The sequence below is a fragment of the Mandrillus leucophaeus genome, unplaced genomic scaffold (assembly GCF_000951045.1).
Source record: "Mandrillus leucophaeus isolate KB7577 unplaced genomic scaffold, Mleu.le_1.0 Scaffold136, whole genome shotgun sequence".
NCBI classification, from domain to species: Eukaryota; Metazoa; Chordata; class Mammalia; order Primates; family Cercopithecidae; genus Mandrillus; species Mandrillus leucophaeus.
This window is the reverse complement of record NW_012101321.1, coordinates 3,162,260-3,175,836: the sequence shown is the minus strand read 5'-3', so window position 1 is coordinate 3,175,836 and position 13,577 is coordinate 3,162,260. Positions and strand designations below refer to the sequence as shown.

At 40.4% G+C, this 13,577-nt stretch overlaps 1 protein-coding gene across 1 annotated transcript in view; it reads left to right on the top strand.

Annotated features, from left to right (window-relative positions):
• The first annotated feature begins 6 nt into the window (after positions 1–6).
• DCLK2 (doublecortin-like kinase 2) overlaps positions 7–13,577 on the top strand; it is a 182,563-nt gene continuing 168,992 nt past the window's right edge. The window contains exon 1 of the mRNA XM_011973258.1: positions 7–582. Within this exon, the coding sequence (XP_011828648.1) occupies positions 162–582 (421 nt within the window). The 5' untranslated portion in view covers positions 7–161. The remainder of the gene's footprint in view (positions 583–13,577) is intronic.

The window sequence follows — 13,577 nt, the reverse complement described above, 5'->3', positions numbered from 1 at the left end:
CTCCGCGGCTCCTCGGCCCCACCTGCGCGGAGAGGGCGGGATGCCAGAGCCAGGTGTCCCGGCGCGTTAAGGACCCTCGCGATCAGACGTCCCTGCACGGGCGCTCACACCCTTAGTCAGCCCGGAACGTCTTTTTGCGGGGAGCCCTAGGAGCAGCCGCGATGGCCAGCACCAGGAGTATCGAGCTGGAGCACTTTGAGGAACGGGACAAAAGGCCGCGACCGGGGTCGCGGAGAGGGGCCCCCAGCTCCTCCGGGGGCAGCAGCAGCTCTGGCCCCAAGGGGAACGGGCTCATCCCCAGCCCGGCGCACAGTGCCCACTGCAGCTTCTACCGCACGCGGACCCTGCAGGCCCTCAGCTCGGAGAAGAAGGCCAAGAAGGCACGCTTCTACCGGAACGGGGACCGCTACTTCAAGGGGCTGGTGTTTGCCATCTCCAGTGACCGCTTCCGGTCCTTCGATGCGCTCCTCATCGAGCTCACCCGCTCCCTGTCGGACAACGTGAACCTGCCCCAGGGTGTCCGCACTATCTACACCATCGACGGCAGCCGGAAGGTCACCAGCCTGGACGAGCTGCTGGAAGGTAGGAGGGGAGGGCGTCGCACGGCAGGTGCGGCGGAGCGCCGGCAGGTGCAGTGGGCCCGGGCCCGCGCAGCGGGGAGCCTGCGGGGTGCTTTCCAAGCGGCACGAGAATTGATGCTTCTGTCTGCTTCTCTAGAGATTGGCTGGAGGTGGCGGGTGGGGGGCGGTGGGGTGCCCACATACACGCTGACTTTCCTTCCCAAGAGATTTGTCTCTTAAAGAAGGGAAACATTTCCTAATGGTCAGAGGCCAATTGAGGCACTGGTGGCATGTGCTAAGATTGTTGAATTTACTTGTGTTGAAGTGCAGAATGTTTGAGAAAATGGTTCTCCCATGGGGAGCTGGGTAATCCCCTACTGATAAGCTCTGTTGGACCCTCGGTGTGGACGCTGGTGCAGGCACCTGTCATGTTCCAGTTTTCGGGGTCCTGTCGTGACTGCTGTCAGAAGCTGTGGTTGTGAAATGCTCTAGGTTGGCTTTCCTAGTTTGCTTTGCAGCAGAAGTTACTTGAGGTGAAGAGGGATGATCCTAGTCAGCGGGTCTCAACCTTGGCTTCATCTTCCAAGGGGACTAGGAACCTCAAAAAATATGGGACCCTGATCCCCCAACCTCCAGATATCCTGATTAAATTGGTTGGGTTTGGGGTGTGGGTTCGGCGTCTGGAGTCTCCAAAGCCCCCACCACCCAGGTGATTCTCATGTGGAACCATGGTTAACAATCACTGTGCTAAAGGGTTTTCCATGTGAGGTTGGAAAAAAGGTAAATCAAGGTCAATCTCTCCTGCCTTATCCTCTAGTAAGAGTAGCTAATTAGAATGATAGAGGCTATTGGATTCAGCAGTGGGGCCTCATCATAAATTAGTAATTCTGCTGTGTCAACCGTGCCTCGGTCAGAGAGACTGCTTGACTGTATGTTGGGTCATCCTTGAATTCCTGCAATACTTAGGTCTCATCCTTTTCAGGTGGAAAAGTCATTATCAGTAGTCTAGAACCTGTTTCCAGTTCTAAATAACACCCAGAAAGACCAGGCAGAACCCAAGTATGTGCTGACTACGTGCTTACATACGGTCCGCTCTTGTGCATCTTTCTTAATGCAAATGGCACGTTCCATGTAGTCACAGCAATAGCTTGGCAGGGAGAGGAAGCTGAACATCAAGCCAAAGGTTTTTCTTATATTATCTCAGCATGCTTTTCTGTCCTGAAGACATTATCCCCATTTTATAGATGAGGAAACTTAGGGAGCGTGCTTGGCCTCACAGTGCCTGCAGCATCTACTTTCTCATCTACAGTTCACCTCTCCTGAGCTAATGTAGCCACATCGAGGAGAACTAAAGGTGGTTGAGTTTATCTATTTAGTCACTGCCATCAGAAGTTTTTGCTGCCTTGCCTAGATGGCAACCCAGCCAAAATTAAATTGACTCTTCAGTCTACATGTGTGCTTGTGACTTCACCCATTCTGTCAGTCAGTTGTGTGTTTTGGTTTTAAGGGCTTCTTGAGGTAAGGGGATAGCTGGAGAAGTATAAAAAAGGAAGATACAATGTTCAAAGGGCCTTGTTTGCTTTTCTTAATCATGTTAAACACTTACAAGCAATATTTGCCTAGCTATTTTAAAACCGAGTCGCCAATTTTTTGACTGACCCAAGATCAGATTTGCAGGATCAAGGCAGTGCCTGTTTGCTTAAGCACTTGTTACTCAACATGCCCTTGGGATACTGTTCCTGGTATGGTTTCTTAAGGGTCAACAATGTTAATATCCTTCTCTAAAGAAATTTCAACAATGGATTTACTACGTAAAATTGACATAATGTAAAGATGAATCTCATTATAGGAGAGATGATTAGATGGACATTATGCATGTTCATTAATAGGAGTACATAGTATAGATTGCGTCTTTTACCGCCCACAGCGTGCATGGCCACTGGGTCTAATTCTGCAACTGTAGTTTCAACTACAAATTGACTGTTAACAGTTTTCCTTCGAATCATTCACTGATTTTTAGTGGATGGGAATTTGGAAAAAATATTATCTATGGAGTCCAAATCATACCAAAATATGATAAATAATATAACAAATATTTGCACAGCCAAAATTTTTTTATGACTTTTCCCACTTGTTTGAAGAAGTTTTTAATATAATATTACTGCAAAAGAAGAAAACTTGGGCACTTTTTTGTCATATGGAATTCTCTCTGACAATGGGTCTTTAATTCTTGAATTTCTCCCCAAATTAGTAGAATACTCTATAGAAATGCATTTTATTTTTTTTTAAGAAAAATATAGGTGCAGTAGCTCATGTCTGTAATCACAGCCCTTTGGGAGACTGAGGCGGGTGGATCACCTGAAATCAGGAGTTTGAGACCAGCCTGATAAAGTGAAACCCCATCTCTACTTAAAAAACAAAAAATAACAAAAATTAGCCGGGTGCGGTGGCATGTGCCTGTAGTCCCAGCTACTCAGGAGGCTGAGATGGGAGAATTGCTTGAACCCAGGAGGCAGAGATTGCAGTGAGTCGAGATCACGCCACTGCACTCCAGTCTGGGCGATGGAGCAATACTCTGTCTCAATAAAAGAAAAAAGAAAAAAAGAAAAATAGTCACTAATGCTTACTGTCAATCATTCCAGAATGTAAATAGTTTAAACTTTTATTTAAAATTGTGTGCTCAGATTTTTCATGTAGGAGAACTAAGCAGCTATCCGTGAAGTTATTTGTATTAGTAAAAAATAGGTCTGTGATATATTCACCACATTGTCAAAATTGACTGCTTTATTTCATTTGGGTTGATTATTTTTAATAAAGCTCTCTCAGGCAGTATTTTACAGCATTATGTTCAACTAGGCTCTGCTTCTTCGATCCCATGAAACTTGTAGTTTAGAAGGTATGCTTTTTCTGAAATGTCTTGAGTGAAGAATAGTGATGACTCAAAACACTAGGACATGAGCATTCATTCAGAGCTCCAATCTCATTGAACTCAGATGACAAAAGATATTTGCATGGCTCAAATTATTTTTTCTTCTGCCCTTGACCTTGAGAGTCTCTGGAGACTAAAAGCTGTTCTAGTGTGAGCTGGCACTCCTCCAACACTCCCCTAAACCAACAAGCATCTTCAATTTATTGATTTATCCACCCTTGCTGGATTAAGTTAGAGTTGATGCTGTGCAGTCCTGTAATCCTGTTTATTATTTAAAACTAAATGGGGGACCTCTTCCTGCAGGACTGTGGCTCTTAATCAATATTGGGAAAATTAGTTGAACTGTCTTAAGCTGTGAGCCTGCTGAGCTCAGTATCTGTAATACCCAGCAGAGGATGTCCAGATGACTTGTTCTTCGGCTTTCTTGTTAGTGACTGATTCAGAATTTCTAGTCTTAGTTCCATTCCATGTGTCTTCTCTCCTTCTGAGCGTTTGTCTTCTCTCCTTCTGAGCATTTTGAAATATTTGTAAAGTTTTGATGACCTAAAGAGATATAACCAAGGACAGTAGAAAAAAAATGCCTGACCAAGTCAGGATTCCTGAGTTCTGACTAGATTTGAGAAAAATTTCATCTCACTTCCCTGGCCTTGGTGTCTTTTTCTCTGGAATGAGAAGTTGGCAGACCACCTCTCTAAGTTAGGTCTCTTCTGGTTTAAAAATGTGTATGTACCCTTCATTATCTGAGGGGTTATTGGTGGAGCATACGATGGCCTGGGCTGCCTTTCCCTAGCCAGAACCCATCTTCCGGAAAATTGATGAGGCTTTACATGTCCAGATACCAATCACAGAATGGGGTGTATAGCTCTGATGAAGTGCTTGCCAAGAGTCGAAGGTATTAAGAGCTACCTATGTCTGCCTCTCTCATTCCAAAGTAAAATGTCATTTTGTTATTTCTACCTTTTATCCCTTCGTAAACAATAAACTGTTTGTTGGCATATGAGAGAATTTTGGTTATTTCGATAATGATACTTTCATTCCTTCATGAAGTTAACTTGAACATTTAAGAAAAATAAGATTCTAAAGAAGTCAAACACATGAAGTTTGAGGTCCTCCTACCAAACCTATCTACTGCATTTGTTTTGTTAGGTCAGGTCTTTGAAAGTGTTAAATAAACCAAAGTATGTTTCTGCGAGTTTTTAAGTAAAAATGAATTTCCATAAGAACCTAGATTATACTTAGTTGTTTTTTCCTGAAAAACAAACTTTATAATAATAGAAACTGTGGAACTTATTACAGTAAGAAGGAAATAAACTCATGAATTATCAGGTATTTGCACATAGGAGTCAAAAATGGTGCACACGAAAGTCATACGTGGTGATTGGACTTGGAAAGTTAGTATTGAATCTTAGGTCTGCAAAACTTTCTTTACCTGCGAAACCCTTGGATTCCTAAAGGCCCACTTCAGATAGCACCTGTGAAGTCTCTTTCCACTTCTCTGTGCAGCTGGTCTCAAGTGGTTAGTTGAGGGCATACTATATCCTAGACATGGTCACAAGCTTACGGTCTCTTCCTTCAAAAAATGCATGTTCTCCTAGGAGAGAGATAGTAAACATACACACACACGGAATGGCGTCAGCTAAAGTGCTGTAAATGAAGTGATGACATGGGGCAGGATGGCCATATTGGCCGGGGTCATGGGGAAGGCTTCCTAGAGGAACAGACATTGGAGCCAAGGCCTGAGGTCAAGTTTATAACTCTTTCCCCTGCTTACGGCATTTTTCTTTACTTCTATTATAACCCTTAGCTTTGAGTCTCATGATCTATTGGATCTGTTTTTGCACTCAACTGAGAGAAGCCTGTGGTCAGGGATCTTAAATACAGTCAATTCATTGATTAAATAACCCAGACAATGATTTTACCTCTAAGTCCCTTAGTTGTCAAGGGAAGTTTTGTATGAATTAAGCTTTAATGAGATTCCTAGATATTTGTTAAAATATTTTTTTTGGAAAATTGGATTACGTTTTAGATAAACGTATAATTTGGGGGGAAATTCTGTGCTAACCATTTTGGAGGGAATGAGTCTTCCATAACATCCTCTTCTATAAATCTGATTGTCCCATCTCATTTCCTTAAAAACAAGGAAAATAAGATGTGCTATAATATAGCTGCATAAGAAGCTCTTTCCAGAGGTAAGAGGAACATTTTCACTTAAAGAATAAATGAATCCTAAAAGGTTGGGGAAGGAAAGGGGATATGTGGGAGAGCATTTATGAGATTAGAGTATGACACGGTGATACTCTGGAAGTTATGAGACAAGATTAATGTCTCATGAGTTTTTAAACTATGAAAAGGATATTTTATGGTCCTGTGATATGAAATAAAGGAAACTAGATTCTGTTGGGCAGTGATCATCTAACTGCTTTCTTCATTGCTCGTGAGGCCGAGAGGAGTTGCTGCGGGGTGTGTACCACCTGGCTAGGTCTTTTTTCTGTGTCTCTACCTGCCCATGCTACCACTGCATGTGTGTTTTTATGTCTTTTACTTGTAAAGTAAACCATTACCTAAGGATTAGAGGGGCTTTTTTCTCTGCATTGCTACTATTTACTAGATGTTTTATGAGCAGTCATTGTGTGAGGTACTTTACATGTTTCATTTAACTCTTGTAATACCCTCTGAAATATGGCTGCATTGTTGTCCCCATTTTACAGATGGGGAAGCTGAGGCTCAGAGAGTGTAAAGAAATGGCTGGATTGTACCAATGTAAGAGGTAGAGCTGGCACTTGAGCACTTTCTCCCTTGCTTCTGAACTTCTGTATTCTTAACTACTGCTTTCTACCACCTGAGAGGAAGTGGAGTCCATTATGTTGGTGGGGACTTTGGGAGGTGTCTTGGTTCATTTTCTGTTGCTATAACAGAATACCACAGACTAGGTAAGTTATAAAGAAAATAAATTTATTTTCTAGTTCTAGAAGCTAGAAAGTCCAAGGCACGGCCCTGGCATCTGTTGAGGGTCATCCCATGGTGGAAAGTTGGAAGGTGAAAGCAAAGGTAGGATAGAGAGAGAGGAAATGGGGTTGAATTCCCTCCTTTTATAACTAACCCACTCCCACAATAACAGCCTTAATCCATTCATGAGGGTGGTACCCTCATGGTCTAATCACCTCTTCAGGCCTCACTTGTTAATATTGTTACAATGGCAATTTCCAACACATGAAGCTTAGGAGATATGTTCAACCCATAGCAGGAGGTGAATAAATCATAAAGGCAGAGACTTCATAGGCTGGATTAGTGCCTAGAGAGGCTCAAGAGAGCTTGTTTGCCCCTTCTACCATGTGAGGATGTAGTGAGAAGTCACCATGAGTGAACCAGGAGCCCTCACTACACACCATATCTGTCAGCACCTTGATCTTTGATATCCTCACCTCCAGAACTGTGAGAAATTGATTTCTGTTCATAAGTCACTCTGTTTTTTGTATTTTGTTATAGCAACTTGAACAGACTAATATAGTCTTCTTTTGCCTCTAAAGTTCAGTGATCTTGGGAAATGCTTCTAGGGGTGGGAAAGAGAAATGATCTTGGCTCTATCTGGCTGCATGTCTCTCTCTGAAAGTTGGCTGGGTACTTGATCAGATGTAGTTACCCAGATTTAGATGGAGTTCTTAAAACACCTCAGTAACATACAGGAGGATCTTTTCCATGGACTATCCTCATGAAAGGGAAAATTACAAACCCAAAAGGGGTTGAGACCACAATTGTCTTGTTTATCCCTTTATCCCATGCAAGAAATGCTTCTGGAATGTGATGTTTTTTGAATTAATTTTATTTTTGTGCCTTATTTAAGATGTTTTAATAGTTGGATATAGGTGGATATAGATGCAAAAATCTTTATTTATTAAGATAGCCAGTTAGACAGTTAGCCAGATTTATGGAGGTAGCATAAGTTCATGTTAAAGGTAAATATTCCTTGCCCCTTTGTGTTTCAATTTTTAATATATTTTTCTTCAAGAAAAATGATGCAGTGTATTTATGTCCCAAGAATTTATCAATTTCACTAGTATCTGAGTTGCCTGACTTGAGTTTTCTCTTTGGACAGCTATCACAACCAGATTCTTACATATTTATTTCTTGTTATGTGTTTAAATTCCAGGATTATTCTAAGCCCCCTAATGTTTTCAGTGTCTATGGGAGTTCTTGCCATAACTAAGGCTTAGTTGTGTTCATCTTTAGCATTCTCATTTTAAGCAATTGTTTCTGCCAAATTTTTCATACTTAATTTTAACACAATCTTAATTTTTTAATTTTGTGAGTCAGAAATAAAGTCAGGAGCTTAAACGAATACTCTTTTATTCCTTAAAGCATGTTATAATTCGATCCTAATCCCTGGGATATTTTTGTCCTATCTGCTGTGTTTTCAACAGCCTAAAGGAGAAGTCATTATATTGTAATTTGTCAGAAGCTTTTCCTTATATACTGAAGGAATGGGAAAATACTGGTTTGGAGAGATCGCCCTAAGTACTTTTCATTACACTATAACATTTACTAACATTTCAAACTAAGTAACTAAAATAACCTGCAATTTTGACCTACTCTGTTACCTTTTGTTTGTTTGTTAAATTATAATCACTTGCAACCAAAGTGCAAAATGTTCACAATAGATGTTTTAAAATATTTTCATTGATCTCTTTTTTCACTATATGTTTTTAAAACTTCAGATTACCTTGTTAACTTTTGAAATAGCAATGTGTGGAGGCCAGGGAGGTTTGCTGAAAATCACTGAGATGAGATAGATTAATAGAAGAAAAGGGATGCAAATTTATTTCACATGTATACACAGGAGCCTTCAGAATTAAGACCCAAAGGTCAGGGGAAATTGTCCATTTTTATGCGTAAGTTCAACAAAGTATGGACAGCCATGTAGAAGTATGATTGGACAAAAGGGCATGGTTTAATGTTAATAGACTGAATTGAGACACCCAGCAAGGCCTGTCTGTCTAGATTCTTCTTGGCCTCTGTGAACAACATTCCTTTCTTCTGGGTGTGGGGCAGGACCCTCTCTGGAATGGGGGTCTTGTGACCTACAGTCAGACCAGGTAGGTCAAATCATTTATTTATAGCCATTTTTTACATACGAAGTGAAGGAGAAATTAGAGTAATATTTTTAGTGACTGGTTCTGGGGGAAAGGGGTTCAGGTTTCTATGACCTTCCTTGGAGAAGAGGGATTCTAGTTTTCATGGCTAGCTTTGGAGGAGAATGGGACTAACAGCCAGGGGGGCGGGAGAAGGTCAGAGAAAAATGTTTGCCTCTGAGGATGCTACTGAGGCCTTCATGTTGGAGTATTGTTTTCTGAGCCCCAACAGATGCAGTTATTTCTCAAAGGCAGTCATTGAGAGTCTCTCGCCTAATGCCCTTGCTCATCGTCTTGGTCTCTTTACTTAATAGTATTTTGCCTTGTCTGCTGAAGAATCAAGAAAAAAGGGGTTCTAGAAATGTATTACTGGTTATATTGTTGTTCATTAAGCCTGTGTGGGAGAACTTGAGAAATAGCCCAGTGTGAATTTGTCTCCCGTTAATTTAGTGATCAAAGCCAGTTTCTGGAACGTTCTACTTAAATTTTACAATGTATTTAAACATTTAGCAGAGTCCTGGCATACAGTGGCTGCTTGACAAATGGTGGTGGTCCTCAGCTTTTTTTTTTTTTTTTTCCTTAATGTATGTCCTTGTAACTTCTTCCTCTACTTCTAGAGCTACTTCAGTCTCATCCTGCTTATATATGGCAGCCTTCAGATTTTTCTTTTTTCTTTTTAAATTCTTTTTTTTTTTTAATAACTAGAGACAGAGTCTTTGTTGCCCAGGCTGGCCTCCTGGACTCTAGCACTCCTCTTGCCACAGTCTCCTGATTAGCTGGGATGACAGGTGCAAGCCACTACACCCTTCAGATGTTTTGAGACGATGGTCATGCTTTACTACAGGTTGAGTGTCCCTCATCTGAAAATCCAAAATGCTCTAAAATCTGAAACTTTTTGAGTGTTAATGTGATACCACAAATGGAAAATTCCATACTTAACCTCATGTGACAGGTTGCAGTCACAATACAGGTGCACAACATGTAGTTTATTTAGCCTCTTCAAGGGGGGAAAAAGATCATTCCAGGCCCTTTCAGCTGTGATAAATATTTTCTGTGCATGCCCACTTCCCCCGTGAAAGTACACCCACAAGGAGTAATAAAATGGCACATGTGCAGGCTGGCTGCAGCAATGGCAGGGTCTCCACAACGCTCTACATGAGATTAAGACCTATGTACATTGCTCACTATTTTGCTTTGTTGCTTATTCTCTGTTCTGTGGTGTAAAGATACTGTGGAAAACATCAGTAATACTAGCATGATACTCATAGAGTAATGCAGATATTCCAAAATCTGAAAAAATCTGCAATCTGAAACCTTTCTTGTCCAAGCGTTTTGGATAAGGAATACCCAACCTGTATTTCCCCTTCTCTCTCTTGCTCTAAACACCATCACCTCTTTTTTGGGTGAACATCTGGTTTCTAAATTCTTTATCACTTGCACTGAAACTTTTGAGTTACTGTGATTATCAATCACTTGCTGAAAACTGAGGGCTAAGCTTTCCTCTGACTCACAGCAGGATTAAAATAAAGGCACAGTGGAGAAAGGAGTAAGAAATTAAGGAGGAGAGTGTTCAGCAGAGGTCTTCAGAAGCTGAGGAAACTCTGGAGGAAAGTTTTACCTCTGTTTAAATGCACCAGTTGAAGGACCGACCCTATATGTACTATGCCCTGTTTATTTACAAATATTATGTGGCCACATTTCGGTTTGAAGGTTTCTCTTTCTCAGTATCCTTAAGGTTGCATTGTTTCTCAAACTTTAACAATGTTAGCCACTTAAAGATTAAAAATAATATAAAAATCCAACATCCAAATTGCAGAAGCCAAGTATTGCCTTCATTACTTTAATTACTTTAGTTACATTGTCACTTAAATGTTTGTAAATGTAAAATTAGGTGTGCTTATGCATATACGTTTTACATGGTGATAAACCCAAATTGACAGTATAAATACCAACAAAACTGCATAACCAGTAAAAATGCAAAATAGCAATATGAAGCTAAAGATGCTGTTTGCTCGAACTAAATTGGTGTTCCCAGTGTGATTGTGGTACTGAGTGCTGAGTTAGGTATGCTGTATTTCAGAATGCCATGTAACGAGTCAGTTTTGCACAGCTAATGAGTATTCCTGTAGAGCAAAATTATGTCCTCTGGCCTTAACTTGCTGTGAACATGTCTTATACATATGAAGTCCACTTCCCTTTTTCCTTGTTAATTCCTGGCATAGTTAGAATAGTTGAAGCCAAAAGACTGTTAACTTAGAAGTAGTTGTTCAGATGTTCCAGAATAGGATTACATAAACATTTTAAGTTTGATCATAAAAATAAATGCACTGTGGGCTGGGCACGGTGGCTCATTCCTGTAATCCCACCACTTTGGGAGGCCGAGGCAGGCAGATCACCTGAGGTTGGGAGATCGAGACCAACATGGAGAAATCCCGTCTCTACTAAAAACACAAAAATTAGCTGGCCGTGGTGGCACTCGCCTGTAATCCCAGCTACTCGGGAGGCTGAGGCAGGAGAATTGCTTGAACCTGGGAGGCAGAGGTTGCAGTGAGCCGAGATCGTGCCATTACACTCCACTCCAGCCTTGGCAACAAGAGCAAAACTCCATCTCAAAATAATAATAATAATAAATAAACACACAATGAAAATCCCCATAGTGAGCTCCTGTAGATTTTGGGTATGCTTGGCCCCATGTATGAGGAGCAAAAATACCAGATCACAGATCTGATCTGCTGGTTCCATCCTACCCAGGAGATTAGGTACGATGTCTTCCTCAGTGGGTAAGCTACAAAGCTTTATGGTTACTGGGTAGGATTTTCATTTTTACATTTAGCTAATTTACTTGACCTTAAGTTAAACTCCTCCCAGATTTCAATACTAAAACGTGGATTTGTGGACATACCTATTTCTTCATAGATATTCATAGATTCAAAGTAGCTTTTGTACCCCCTTCTCCGTAGAAGGTATCACAGACCATACAACTGGATGTGACTTTAGGAGATGATTTGATTCAGTCACTTGCCTGCAGGTGTATTGAAAAAGCCCTTGTCTTTGAGGTGAAAGATCTTATTTTGTGTCCCCAGCCCTGCTCCGCAGAAATAGGTGTTATATTCATTGAGCAAATATGTCAGTAATGGTTCAGAGACATGACAAATCAGTATGGAGTGGGAACAGCATCTGGGCCCGAGCAGTGTACTTTGTGTTACTCTGCTAATTCCTTTAAGTTTACATTATATGTGGTTTGGCCAGGAAACTCAATTAAGTTGTTTGCCATGACAGAATAATAAATCAGTCTTACTTTTTCTTACTCTGTGTTTTTTCTTAACCAGCCGGATGTGGGAACTCATCTGTGATGTATTTAAAATGGACCTTAAAATTATTATCCACCCGGTCTCTCACAAATGCTGCACTTGATGAAGGGCATCGAACCATCTTGTAGAGGCAAATATGCTCAAATATCTTTTCCTTGGTTACATTCTTTTGGAAGCAATGTTTTTCTTAATTTCCGAAGTTAGGAAAAATTCTAGATTCCTAAGATTTTACTGATGTTAGACCTGAAGTGTCTTTCCTTTTCTTTCCTTTTTGTCTTCCTTTTTCTGTGTTACCATATTTAAGTATGTGTGTGTGTATCCTTTTCTCTAAGTTTGAAGAGTCCTCACACTTTAGATTTGTAAATAAGTTTTCGTTTTTATCATTAAGTTCAGTGCTTGCTTCCACTCCTAGAGTTAGGCATAGTCTCAGTATCCAAATTTTATATAACTCAATTTCTGCCACAAATGTCAAGACAGTTTGTAATTACAAACTAGTTAGTCGTTTAGGCGTTTACGGGACATAGTTTAACAGAGGTGTATGTGAGACTTTATAATAACTGATAGAAAAGTAGCCTGAAACTGCTATTGTTAAAATTTCCACCTACATGAGATTCCATGTAGTTCTTTGTCCTAACAGGAACATTTGTGTGTGTTTGTGTGTGTATGTGTGTGTGAGGAACACAACATGAGATCTGCCCTTTCAAATTTAAGTACAACGTATGGTAGTATTAACTAATAGGCACAGTGTTGTACAGCCGATCTCCAGAACTTGCTCATCTTCATAACTGGAACTTCATACTCACTGAGCAGCAGCCTCCCATGTCCCTTTCCCCTCACCCCCTGGCAAACACTATTCTGGTCTCTGTTTTTATGAATTTGACTTTTTAGATACCCTATGTAAGTGAAGCCACGTGTATTTGTTCTTCTGTGGCTGGCTTATTTCATTTAACGTAATGTCCCCCAGGTTTGTCCATGTTATTGCATATGGCAGAATTTGCTTCATTTTTAAAGACTGAATAATATCTTATTGTATGTATATACCACGTTTTCCTTTCTTAGCTATTGTGAATGATGGTGTAATGAGCATGAGAGTGCCAGTATCTTTTTGAGATGCTGGTATCAGTTCTTCTGGATATATACCAAAAGTACAATTGCTGGATCATATGGTAGTTTTATTTTTACTTTTTGAGGAACTTTCACACTGTTTCCATAGCAGCCATACCCTTTTACATTCCCACCAATGGTGTACTAGAGTTCCAATATCTCTACATCTTCTCTAATACCTTTTTTTTAAAAAAAAACCCAGTCATCCTAACAGGAGTGAGGTGATATCTGTTGTGGTTTTGAGTTGCATTTCCATGATAATTATTGATGTTGAGCATCTTTTCATATACTTGGCCATTTGTATGTCTTTTTTGAAATGTCTATTCAAATCTTTTCTTTTTAAAATTTTGTTTTGGGGTTTTTGTACTATTTCTTATACTTTTTGAATATTAAAGGATAAAAATCACACAATCTCAATAGACGCAGAATGCAGAAAAAGCATTTGATAAAATTCAACATGTTTTCATGATGAAAACACCCAATAAACTAGGTATAGAAGGAATTTACCTCAAAATAATAAAGACCATATATGAAAAGCCCACAGCCA